Here is a 12,783-nt window from a genome sequence, read left to right as displayed (position 1 = left end):
ATCTCATCTGTCTGGGAAACAACTGCATCCAAAAGTATATTTATACATCTTGTTTACAGGCTTTTGTTTATATCTGTCACTTAATACTTTTCAAAAGCTCTGTGGTAGAAATAGTATCTTTCCAAGATTGCCTGATAGGTGGTAGTCCAGTGGTAGTACACCTAATTTGATGTTGGACCAAGAGTAAGGGACTCAAAATGACAGCGTAACTCTATAAAATTCGGATTCAGCCTCTTTCCACCAAATGCTATGCTGGCTGAACAGCATTCTTGCCTAAGTTGAACTTGGCCCTCAGGCCTCTTATTGCCCCTAGATTCTAAATTAGAGCCTCTCAACATTCTTCTCCCTTGGCCTTCACAATCCTGAGGGATAATGATGTGTTTATATCAGCATATCTCATGCACTTAATTATCAGCTTGGTGGAATGGAGAAGATCCTGCAGAGTAGGTTGTGGGCATGCGAGCAAGCATAAATTGGAAAAGAGCACACTAGTTTTGTGGCTTCCCTTCCACACCCACCTTTATTCCAGTGGAATTTTTTATTATATTAGGACCTGCTACAGACGTTATGGTACTCTTTTAGTTCAGAATCAAGGCTCTGAATATATTTTTGGGGTTAATGAAGGCCCTTTTGGCTCTCTGCGGAATTCCTATTATGGAACTGTGCTGTGTGTGATGCTCTCAGTCAGTGATGCTGAGAGGACTTGATAAGATATGGTCCTGTGAGCCTCATTGCTGGGTTTACTGTTGGGTTGTTAGTGGAGGTATTCATTACTTAATGTCCTGCTCTCTTTTCTGAACACCTACAAGAGAATTTCTCCCTGATTTCAGTATTAGAAATAGTTATGCTCTTAAGCAACTAATTTATTTTTACTTTTAAGATTCATGTAAACTGATCATGTGTCCCTCTTCATATTGATGTGTAGAAAACTTTGGGGGGAGGGTGTAGGGAGGAATATTACATTCACACTTGACACTTTGTGATCCTTATTTTCCCGTTGCCCCATTTTTCCTTTATTTTTCCTTTATTTTCTTCTCTGTAGCACATCGTTTTGGTTAGTTGTCCCTATTAAACCTTTTTTTTCTTTTAAAAAATAAATCTGTTTAGTAAATGGATATTGACCATTCTAATCATTTCCCATACTCAGCTACTTTTTATAAAGGAATGTTATTAGCTAAATGGAATTTTACTTGCTATTGTGATCAAAACTCCTACAGATAGCTTCCCAATGGTGTGATTAGAAAAGCCTAAGGCCCAATTTAGGCTTCCTCATTTTTTGCCTGTGTAGAAAGAAAATCTGTATTAACATACTGAACTAGCTTAAGTTCAAATTGAATACCATAACTTCTGTGAAATGTGACTTAGTCTTTGCCATATCTAACTTGGATTAAAATGAAATCCATCAAGAAAAGTTGAAATCTTTTTCCTGATAAAACTCTTTCAGAATAACATTTCTATTTAGGATTTTCTGTTTTCTTTTATTTTCTTTTTATAGACTTACCTAACAGTGACTTAATAGTGTATCTCTCTCTCTCTCTCTCACACACACACACACAAAACAAAAAAAACTTCAGCTTAAATGAATAGTCTTAAATAAACACAAACACACAAATAGCTAAAATTTAGTTTTTAACTAATTTAGATAGCAGCTCTAAATATTTATAAGAGTATTTAGATTTTGGGTTGTTTCAGTAGTGACAGATACATTAAACATACTTTTATTTTTATGATAAACTTAAATGTGAACCTAAAAGTAATACTGTTTCTCTCTCTAGAGATATAACTGCTATAAGCATCACTGGAGTGATTCAAGAAAACCTGTAATTTTGGAAGTAACTCCTGGAGGCTTTGACCAAATTAATCCCGCAACCAACAGAGTCCTTTGTTCCTATGACTATAGAAATATTGAAGGCTTTGTAGATCTCTCTGATTATCAGGGAGGGTTTTGTATACTTTATGGAGGATTTAGTAGATTGGTAAGTATTTTTGAGAACACATTTAAAATGACAGAATGATTTGAAGGAAAGCAGGAGTTTTTATACTTCATTTTGAAATTTCGTTTGAGTTCTGTGGGAGGAAATAGGGCATTACAGAGTACAGTCTTCGGTTTTAAAGAGACCTGAATTTGAATCCCAATTTGCTACTCTCTAAATGAGAGGAATTCTATATATATCATAGGTTATTTATGTGCGAATCAGGTGAGATAATTATGTAAAATGCTTCACCCAGTGCAGGACTTTAGTAGTGCTCAATAAATGGTGGCCACAGTTGCTATTGTCACTAGTACTAATTTCTTACTTGAAAGTTTCTAAGCTCTCTTTGAAAAAATAAAAGTAAAATCTCCTATCTTTATAGTTCCAGAGTCTTCCCTCCTTTACCTAGCTGTTCATAACCCGAAATCTAAATATTCATTGAAACATCAAATTTGGAATTCATTGCATTTTCTTGATCTGGTAATTCTGACTTATACATAAGTAAATTGTGTGGTGCATCAAAAGCTACTTAAGATAATGAAGACCCTGTTCATTAATTGGTAATAGAACCTGAATTATAAATGATGAAACATGCCTAATTATAGGAATATGGCCTTGCAGGCCTTAACAGGATAATCATATTACAGTAATCTCAACAGTTTTGTTACAGTTCAACCAAACCATACAATGCATAAGGTAAATATTTTTTTATTGCAGAATGTAACATATTTACATAGAAGTGATAACTTTCCAAGTTATCACTTCTATGTAAATGCTTAGCAAATTTTAAAGAATGTTGCTTAGCAAATTTTAAAGAATGTTATGGGTTACAGTTCCACAGTTTCAGTTATTTCCTTATTGTAAAATATAACATACATGCAAAAAGGTGATAACTTTCAAAGTATGAATTAACAAGTAGTTATATAGGAAATTTCCCAAGAATGTGATGGGTTACAGTTCCATACTTTCAGTTACTTCCTTATTGTGAAATATAACATATTCAAAAAGGTGATAACTTTCAAATTACAGTTTAACAAGTAGGTGTAGAGCAAATTTCAAAGACTGTTATGGGTTACAGTTCCACCATTTCAGTTCTTCTAACTTTTCTAATCCCTAGCAACTAAGAAAAAGAATATTATATAGAGATTCAGTATTCATAATCCTTTGTTAAATTTTTTCTTGTCCGTTGCTACCCTGTCCTCTAGTATAATCACTTTCCTGATCTTCAGAGATGTCTAGGCAGTGACCACCCTAACTTGTTCTTGTTGAAAAGGAGTATTGACATTATGAGAAAAGGGGACACAACTGGATATTTTTGAAGAGGCTGTTTCTCTGGGTTTTGGAACTTAGCTGGCATAGGCGCTCTCTGGAGGATTTAAGTTTCTGAAGAATAAACTTAGTGAGTGAAACTTTTATAGAGTCTCAGATAGAGACCTGGGTATTCTTTAGGGTTTTGGGGACTACTGTTGACTTGGCTTATCATACTGTGGCCATTTGGGATATCTAGCTGAAGCTTGCATAGAAGTAACCTCCAGGATGACTTCTCTACTCTATTTGAAATGTCTTAGACACTGAAACCTTATTTTTTTGCCTTTCTTTTCCCCCTTTTGGTTAAAAAGGCATTCTCAACTCCTCGATGCCAGGGTCAGGCTCATTTCTGGAACCCTTGTCCCACGTCACCAGGGAGACTCACTCACCTGTGGGGTCCTGTCCCATGTTGGGGGAAATGTGATCAATTTATTTGCAGAATTGAGCTTAGAGAAAGTCCACATTTAAGCAACAGAAGGTTCTCTGGGGTGACTCCTAGGCACAATTATAGTCGGGCTTAGCCTCCCCTTTATAACCATAAGTTTCACAAAAGCAAGCCTCAAGATTGAGGGCTTGACTTATAAAGTAGGGAGTTCCTAATTTCACGTAGCATATGTTCTGTCCACGATAATCATTCAGTATCTCACATTATCATCACTTAGTTGTACAATCCTTATCATTCTCCATTTTAAACAGTTCTCATGATCCAAAATATTCCATAGCTCTTTTCAGCCCTCAATTATTTGTCCCTAGTATTTGTGTGGTATTAGTAAGGTATTCCTATTAATTATAGTTCCTGGTATGCAATAGGTAGGTTTTTTCCCCTATACCACTCTGTTATCAACTCTGTGTACCAGTGTCATACCTTAGAAGTATATTATGCAAGCACCTTTCTATATTTGTAGTGCTGATCTGTGGGATACATGCCTTTAAACAGCCCTTTCAATCTTGTTTGCCTTCACTGCAGCTCTGATACTTATAATACCATTAACAAACAATCATTACCCCTATCCATTCCCATACGTTTAAATTCACCCTCATTAACATAGCTGAACATACTAGGTTTTCATTCCCTTGTCACTAGTTTCTGTCTATCTCTAGGTCCCCGATATTCTATATTATAAGACACTGATTTTATATTGTTCATGGAATTCATAGTAGTGGTAACATGCAATATTTCTCCTTTTGTGTCTGACTTAATTTACTCAGTGTTGTATCTTCAAGGTTCATCCATGTTGCCATATGTTTCAGGATATTGTTCCTTCTTACTGCTGCATAGTATTCCATCATATGTATATACCACATTTTGCTTATCCAGTCGTCTGTTGAAGGACACTTGGATTGGTTAGTATTAGAGATGAGAATTGTTTGATACTCCTCTTATTGCCAATATTTTTTATTTCTTGATGGCAATAAGAGGCTTCAATTTTAATCCTCCAATTTCTAAGGTTATACTGGTCTTTTAAAAGACACTAGGTAAAAATAATCAATTCACTAGAAATTCAACATAATGTAGATTCATTCTTTCAGTAAACCTTTATCTGATACCTTCTACATCAATAGTAATTGTGATAAGCTTCTGGGAATAAAATCAGGTTATTAGAACAGAGCACTATTGGAACTCTGGGCAGGGCATTTCTTTTTCCTGTGGGACTTTCTTGCTCTGCCCTTTGCAGGACTTATAGCATTTCTGACCTTCAAGCATGAAATGCAGGTAGCAATATCTCATCTTTATATGTGTAAATTACCCTCTGGTGGTTGGTTTTTACCATTGATAGGCCAATGACTTGTAAACTTAAATATTCTTCAAAGGAAGAAGCCTGCAAGGAAGCCCACTATATAAAACAGATTAAATCAGAGCTACTAGTGTTGAAATGGGGAATCTTGCCCACACAGTACATTGGTTGGGGTCTCTGGGAACCCTCCTTAGAAGTCCCAGTATGCTGTTTTGCACATGGTGATGAGAACCAGATCCTAAGGAGTTATAAAATACTTCTGTTCAATAAGTGAGTTGCAGGGCCTATAATTATAGCCCAGACTTTGTGATTTTAATTTAGTAATAGTCTTTAAACCACAACACAATACTTATTTTCCTGATATGATCTACTACCCCTTCTATTGTTTAGAATTGCTACTTTGATCTCTTTCTTATGTGTTAAATAAGTCACATTTTAGTTGTTTCAACTCTGACTTTTAAAATTTCAAAATTTGTGCAGCATTTATTTGCATCAGAGCAAAGAGAAGAAATTATCAAAAGTGCAATAGACCATGCTGGCAATTATATAGGTATTTCGCTGAGAATCAGAAAGGAACCTTTAGAATTTGAGCAGTATTTGAATCTTCGCTTTGGAAAATACAGCACTGATGAATCTATCACGTCTTTAGCAGAGTTCTTAGTCCAAAAAATATCACCTAGACATTCGGTAAGACCCATATTTTGAAAATAAAATTTGTTCATCTGATTTTTATATTCTTCTACAATAACTTTAATATATCTTAATTTTATTGTTTGAAGGAACCTGTTAAAAGAGTTCTAGCGCTTACAGAAACATGTTTGGTAGAACGTGATCCAGCAACCTATAATATTGCAACATTGAAGCCTTTAGGAGAGGTAAGTTTCAGCTTTATTAGCTTAAATGAGATTTCTTCCAGTTGATAAATTAGAATACTTTCCTTTCTATTTTAAATTTACTCATTGGAAACAGAATTAATTTAATTCTTTGCATAATTATATTTAGTGATTATAGAACAATGAATATTACAAAAATTATTTTCCAAAATATACAATCAACGGAACTTTTTATTCAATAATTGTATGAAAATTTGAATGAGAGTTTTAAGCATTTTTCATTGTTGGCCTTTTAAACTAAATGGTATATAATTTTTTTAATAATGAAATAACCATAAAACTAAACATTTATTAAACTTTTTATGTTTTCATTAGGTGTTTGCATTGGTTTGTGACTCAGAAAATCCACAGCTTTTTACAATTGAATTTATAAAAGGGCAAATAAGGAAATATTCTTCAACGGAGAGGTATTTTATTTTTTTAGGTTTTTTTCTTTGTTCATCAAACTTTTCAGATCCAGGTATGTGCAAAGCAAAGTGCTTGATTGAAGAGGAAAAGCAAAGATTTATAATCTAGAATGTTAAAATTATCTAACTTGGGAAAAGATAACATTTTATTGCCTATTTAAAATGACTTTCATTCACTTTTTAATTTCCTAAAAGACAATAAAAACTGTGATTTAATTTTAAATGAAATGATGAAAATAAAGTGCACCTTTCACTTTCAATGTTAAGTTGCTTGAATAACAGCAACACGTTACTTTACTATAAATACATTTGAAGTTAGATTTTTTTATGTTAACATCATAAACTAGTTACCGGTTTTCCAGTGGAATATGCCTGCATATTTTGATATTACTGTGACCTAGCAGTTGCTGGCAAAACCTGTGAGCTGCTGTAGCTCTTAAACTTCTGTAACATGAACACCTGTATAAAGCTATTTTGTTGTGAATGACTAGATCTCCCTTTGTGTATTAAGCCATCATTGTGGGATTGGCAGTTCTTACATTCCAGACAGTTCTTACATGCCATTGTAAATAGACTGAGACTGAGTCTGTTTTTTAAAGTTAGTGGAAACATTTCCAGTATGTTTTGCCACTGCATACAATACAACCTTACTGGGGTTTTTCATTTCTTATAGTATGGCTAGTAACTTTCTCAGAAAGTTTTCAATCTAAAGTCAGTCAGAATGACATCTTAAGCAAACGGTTATATTTTTTCCTGTCTTGAATTCAAGAGAAGAGAAGCTGAAAAAGTAGTACAGTTACCCTAATCAGGCAAAGAAACTCAACACTCACAGCTTGTCAGATGCTTTATGTGTTATTATCTTGTGTAATCTTGATAGTAGCCTTAGGAAGGTGCCACCATTCCTCTTTAAGCTTACATGCAGAAAGTAAAGTAATTTCTTTGTGACCTGGGTTAGGAAAAGATTTCTTATATATAACACCAAAAGTAAAATTCATAAAATAAAAAAAAAATTGGTTAATTAGGCTATCAAAATTTAAAACTTTAATAACACATTAAGAAAATGAGAAGATAAGCTACACAGACAGGGAGAAAATATTTGCAAAACATGTATCTGAGAAACAACTTGTATCTGGAACATATAAAGAACTCTTACAACTCAATAATAAAAAGATACCCCCACCTCAAAATGGGCAAAAGATTCTAATGGACACCTCACCAGAGGAGATATATGAAGGGTAAATAAACATATGAACAGATGTTCAACATCATTAATCACTAGGGAAATGAAAATTAAAACCCCTACATATGCACTAAAAGGGCTAAACTACAAGATTGGTAATGCCACTTGTTGGAAAGGATGTGGAGAAACCAGAAGTCTCATACGTTACTAGTAGAAATGTAAAATGATGCAAACCTCTTTGAAAAAACAGTTTGGCAGTTTCTTAAAAGGTTAAACATACACTTTTCTTACTATCCAACAATTCCACTTCTAGGTATCTAACCAAGAGAAATTAAAACATATACCCACATGAAGACTTGCATGTTCATAACAACATTATTCATAACAGCCAAAGCTAGAAACAGTCTATCTATCCATCAGCTGGCGAGTAGATAAACAGAATTTTGTATATACATACATTGGAATATTAGTCAACAATAAAAAGGACTGAGCTATTAATACATGCAATGACATGGATGAATGTCAAAAACATATAATAAATGAAATAAGCCAGACATGTAAGCCTACATATTGTGTGACTGTTTTTTATGAAGTTTCTTGAAAAGGTAAAATTATAGAGACAGAAACAGTTGCCTAGGGATGGGGAGTTTTCCTCAAAGGGGAAAAAGGTATGCAAGTATACCAAAACAGGGTGTGGTATGGTTGCACAGCTGTATAAATTTACTAAAAATTATCAAAGTGACCATTTTAACTAGGTAAATTTTATGGCTTGTAAGTTATACCTCAATAAAGCTGTTAAAAATAAATTTTTTTTAAAGAAAGATATTAAAGCTATAGTGCTTAAGTAAGTTGTCTTGTGGCAGCAAGGTGAAGAGTTAATAATTGGAACTCCAGGTTCTCTCCCGAAGTCCCTGTTTTTTTGTGATTCTTGTTGCAGCCACAGTGCCTCCCTGAGCAGTTTATTTGGCTAAAGTGCGTTTGCTGTATTCTGAATCAAAATTTCCCTTAATTATCAATCCTAATATTTTCTTCTTATTATTATTTTTTTTAACCTTGCTTAGAGATTCCTTGTTAGCAAGTTTGCTAGATGGAGTGAGAGCCTCTGGAAACAGAGATGTTTGTGTAAAAATGACACCAACCCACAAAGGTCAGCGATGGGGGTTACTTAGTATGCCTGTTGAAGAGGAAGTAGAGAGCCTTCATCTCAGGTTCTTAGCGACACCTCCCAGTAAGTATTGTGTAATTGCTTTTTAATCCATCAACTTAATAATATTTTAAGAGTTAGGGATGCAAACCTCTAAGTCTTTTTTTGAACCTTTTTGTCTCCTTACAGATGGCAACTTTGCAGATGCTGTATTCAGGTTCAATGCTAATATTTCATATAGTGGAGTTTTACATGCAGTAACACAGGATGTAAGATCAGTTTTATCATAATTTATTCATTGTCATTAACTTTTGTTATGAAAACTTTTTTGAAATATTCTCCCTTCACCTAGGGTCTCTTCTCAGAAAATAAAGAAAAGCTGATCAATAATGCCATAACAGCATTACTGTCCCAAGAGGGAGATGTTGTTGCTTCAAATGCAGAACTTGAGAGTCAGTTCCAGGCCGTGAGGAGGCTTGTGGCTTCCAAGGCTGGTTTTCTAGCCTTTACTCAGCTTCCAAAGTAAGTTGTCTTCTGAAAGTTAACTTCTCTTAGAGAATTTGAACATTTCAGAATAGCAAATAATCTACATTTTACCTCTTTATCTGATTAAACCTGATACCTTTTATGTGGTGATATGACAGTTTTTGTTCATGGGAAATGAAAAAGGAAGATGCGTGGAACTGAAGTGAAATATTAGTCCCATATACACCAAAAATATTACTGACTATTGTTTTAGGGAATTCAAATGGGAAATTATATGCTTTCTAGTTTTAGTTAACCTTAAAAAAAAAAACTTTCCCCCTGCCAAAGCAAAAACAACTATTTTGGAAACTGATTAAATTGGTGGCGTAATATGTTCTAGAGGTGGGATTCAAAATATGTAATTAAAGCAATAATGCAGTGGAAGCCTACGATTATGTGCTATTTTAATGAAAATATAATTTAAAGATGCTTTGATAGTGCTGTTTTATACTTGTTTTTGTTGCAAAAGGTTTCGGGAGCGTCTAGGAGTGAAAGTAGTAAAAGCTCTCAAGAGAAGCAACAATGGAGTAATCCATGCAGCTGTTGATATGCTTTGTGCCCTCATGTGTGTAAGTACTAATTTTCTTAAAGAAACTAGTTTTTCTGACGTTTACTGATGGTTTTAGTTTCCACAAACCCAATTTTCATTGTACCAATTGAAGTCCCTGTTTCTATATTCCCTAAATTGCCCCCTTCGCTATTTATGTATCAAGTAAATATTTGTTAGGTACATCCTATATGCCAGACACTGCTAGGTGCTAGAAACACAAAGGTATTAAGATGGAGTTCCTTCCTCCCTTCAACTTTCTGACAATCTAGTGGACTAGTCACATGTATACAATGTAAAATAGTAGGAGCCAAGGGGTCCCCAAAAAAGCAGCACTTTGTTTTGGTGGTGAGGGAAAGATGAGAAAGTCTAAGCAAGTCTTTCTGGAATACATTACACTGATCTGGCTTTTGAAGGGTAGATAGGTATTTCCCATCTGTGGAAAGGCTTTCCTAGGAAAGGGAATAGCAGCTACAAACGCATGTTTGAGAAGCAACAAATAAAATGGTTGGAACATAAGGCTTGTGTTGGGGTTGGTATTAGGAATTGCAGCTGTGGATATATGCAGAGACAGTCATAAAAAGCTCTCTGTATCAGACAAAGGAGCTTGAGTAAGGAACAAACGAAAGGTTTTTCAACAGAGGAGCAATAATAACACAATCAGATCTGAATTTAAGAAAGCCCACTCCAGCTGTATGGAGAGTAGATTAGAGGTTAAGTTAGAGGCAGGTAAATCAAAGTATGAAAGAAATGAGATACTGAGCAAGGGTAGTGACGGGGGCTGAAGAAGGGGCATATTTGAGAGCCGTTTTAGAGGTAAAAGAACTAATTTGGTAAGTGCTTTTATAAATTGCAAGAGGCAATTGTTTAGTATAACTTTGAAGTTTCTCATTTATCTTAATTTTGTTTGTAATTTCTGGGATGTTTCCCTGTATAGAGTGTTTTAGGCAAGCTTAGTGATACGAAACCAGCATCAGATCTATAAAACCTTGCAATTACTCCCAAAAGTGAATTAAAGTGTACTGTTTTATTATCCTTACTACTACAAATAATGCCTTCCACCAGAAGAATTAGTAGGATAATTGAAATATAAAATAACAGTAGTGGAGGCGGGGCAAGATGGCGGACTGGTGAGCTGTATGTTTTAGTTACTCCTCCAGGAAAGTAGGTAGAAAGCCAGGAACTGCATGGACTGGACACCACAGAGCAATCTGACTTTGGGCATACTTCATACAACACTCACGAAAACGTGGAACTGCTGAGATCAGCAAAATCCGTAAGTTTTTGCGGCCAGGGGACCCGCGCCCCTCCCTGCCAGGCTCAGTCCCGTGGGAGGAGGGGCTGTCAGCTCTGGGAAGGAGAAGGGAGAACTGCAGTGGCAGCCCTTATCGGAAACTCATTCTGCTGATCCAAACTCCAACCATAGATAGACGGAGACCAGACACCAGAGAATCTGAGAGCAGCCAGCCCAGCAGAGAGGAGACAGGCATAGAAAAAAACAACACGAAAAACTGCAAAATAAAAGCGGAGGATTTTTGGAGTTCTGGTGAACATAGAAAGGGGAAGGGCACAGTTCAGGCCCCAGCTCAGGCCCTGAGGCGCATATGCAAATCCCTAAGAAAAGCTGATCTCTCTGGCCTGTGGACCTTTTCTTAATGGCCCTGGTTGCTTTGTCTCTTAGCATTTCAATAACCCATTAGATCTCTGAGGAGGGCCCTTTTTTTTTTTTTTTTTTTTTTTTTTTTTTTTTTTTTTTAAATCCTTTTTTCTTTTTCTAAAACAATTACTCTAAGAAGCCCAATACAGAAAGCTTCAAAGACTTGCAATTTGGGCAGGTCAAGTCAAGAGCAGAACTAGGAGAGCTCTGAGACAAAACGCAATAATCCAGTGGCTGAGAAAATTCACTAAACACCACAACTTCCCAAGAAAAGGGGGGTGTCCGCTCACAGCCATCATCCTGGTGGACAGGAAACACTCCTGCCCATCGCCAGCCCCATAGCCCAGAACTTCCCCAGACAACCCAGTGTGACGGAAGTGCTTCAAATAACAGGCACACACCACAAAACTGGGCGTGGACATTAGCCTTCCCTGCAACCTCAGCTGATTGTCCCAGAGTTGGGAAGGTAGAGCAGTGTGAATTAACAAAGCCCCATTCAGCCATCATTTCAGCAGACTGGGAGCCTCCCTACACAGCCCAGCAGCCCAGAACTGCCCTGGGGAGACGGCACTCACCTGTGACATAGCACAGTCATCCCGACAGAGGACCCGGGGTGCACGGCCTGGAAGAGGAGCCCACTTGCAAGTCTCAGGAGCCATACGCCAATACCAAGGACTTGTGGGTCAGTGGCAGAGACAAACTGTGGCAGGACTGAACTGAAGGATTAGACTATTGCAGCAGCTTTAAAACTCTAGGATCACCAGGGAGATTTGATTGTTAGAGCCACCCCCCCCCTCCCTGACTGCCCAGAAACACGCCCCATATACAGGGCAGGCAACACCAACTACACACGCAAGCTTGGTACACCAATTGGACCCCACAAGACTCACTCCCCCGCTCACCAAAAAGGCTAAGCAGGGGGGAACTGGCTTGTGGAGAACAGGTGGCTCATGGACGCCACCTGCTGGTTAGTTAGAGAAAGTGTACTCCACGAAGCTGTAGATCTGATAAATTAGAGATAAGGACTTCAGTTGGTCTACAAATCCTAAAAGAACCCTATCAAGTTCAGCAAATGCCACGAGGCCAAAAACAACAGAAAATTATAAAGCATATGAAAAAACCAGACGATATGGATACCCCAAGCCCAAGCACCCAAATCAAAAGACCAGAAGAGACACAGCACCTAGAGCAGCTACTCAAAGAACTAAAGATGAACAATGAGACCATAGTATGGGAGACAAAGGAAATCAAGAAGACCCTAGAAGAGCATAAAGAAGACATTGCAAGACTAAATAAAAAAATGGATGATCTTATGGAAATTAAAGAAACTGTTGACCAAATTAAAAAGATTCTGGACACTCATAGTACAAGACTAGAGGAAGTTGAACAACGAATCAGTGACCTCGAAGATGA

The 12,783-nt window shown here is 36.5% G+C and overlaps 1 protein-coding gene across 2 annotated transcripts in view; it reads left to right on the top strand.

The window, feature by feature from the left end:
* DNAJC13 (DnaJ heat shock protein family (Hsp40) member C13) overlaps positions 1-12,783 on the top strand; it is a 144,057-nt gene that overhangs the window by 53,052 nt on the left and 78,222 nt on the right. For both annotated transcript variants that reach the window (XR_005218125.1, XM_037844832.1), the window contains 8 exons: positions 1,776-1,976; positions 5,498-5,704; positions 5,797-5,892; positions 6,226-6,317; positions 8,559-8,725; positions 8,831-8,910; positions 8,994-9,163; positions 9,636-9,735. Coding sequence is in view for 1 of the 2 variants with exons in the window: in XM_037844832.1 (XP_037700760.1) it covers positions 1,776-1,976; positions 5,498-5,704; positions 5,797-5,892; positions 6,226-6,317; positions 8,559-8,725; positions 8,831-8,910; positions 8,994-9,163; positions 9,636-9,735 (1,113 nt within the window). In the remaining variant the exon portion in view is untranslated. The remainder of the gene's footprint in view (positions 1-1,775; positions 1,977-5,497; positions 5,705-5,796; positions 5,893-6,225; positions 6,318-8,558; positions 8,726-8,830; positions 8,911-8,993; positions 9,164-9,635; positions 9,736-12,783) is intronic.

This window comes from Choloepus didactylus, chromosome 1, assembly GCF_015220235.1.
Source record: "Choloepus didactylus isolate mChoDid1 chromosome 1, mChoDid1.pri, whole genome shotgun sequence".
NCBI classification, from domain to species: Eukaryota; Metazoa; Chordata; class Mammalia; order Pilosa; family Megalonychidae; genus Choloepus; species Choloepus didactylus.
The sequence above is the reverse complement of the archived record's forward strand: the minus strand, read 5'-3'. Positions and strand labels throughout refer to the sequence as shown.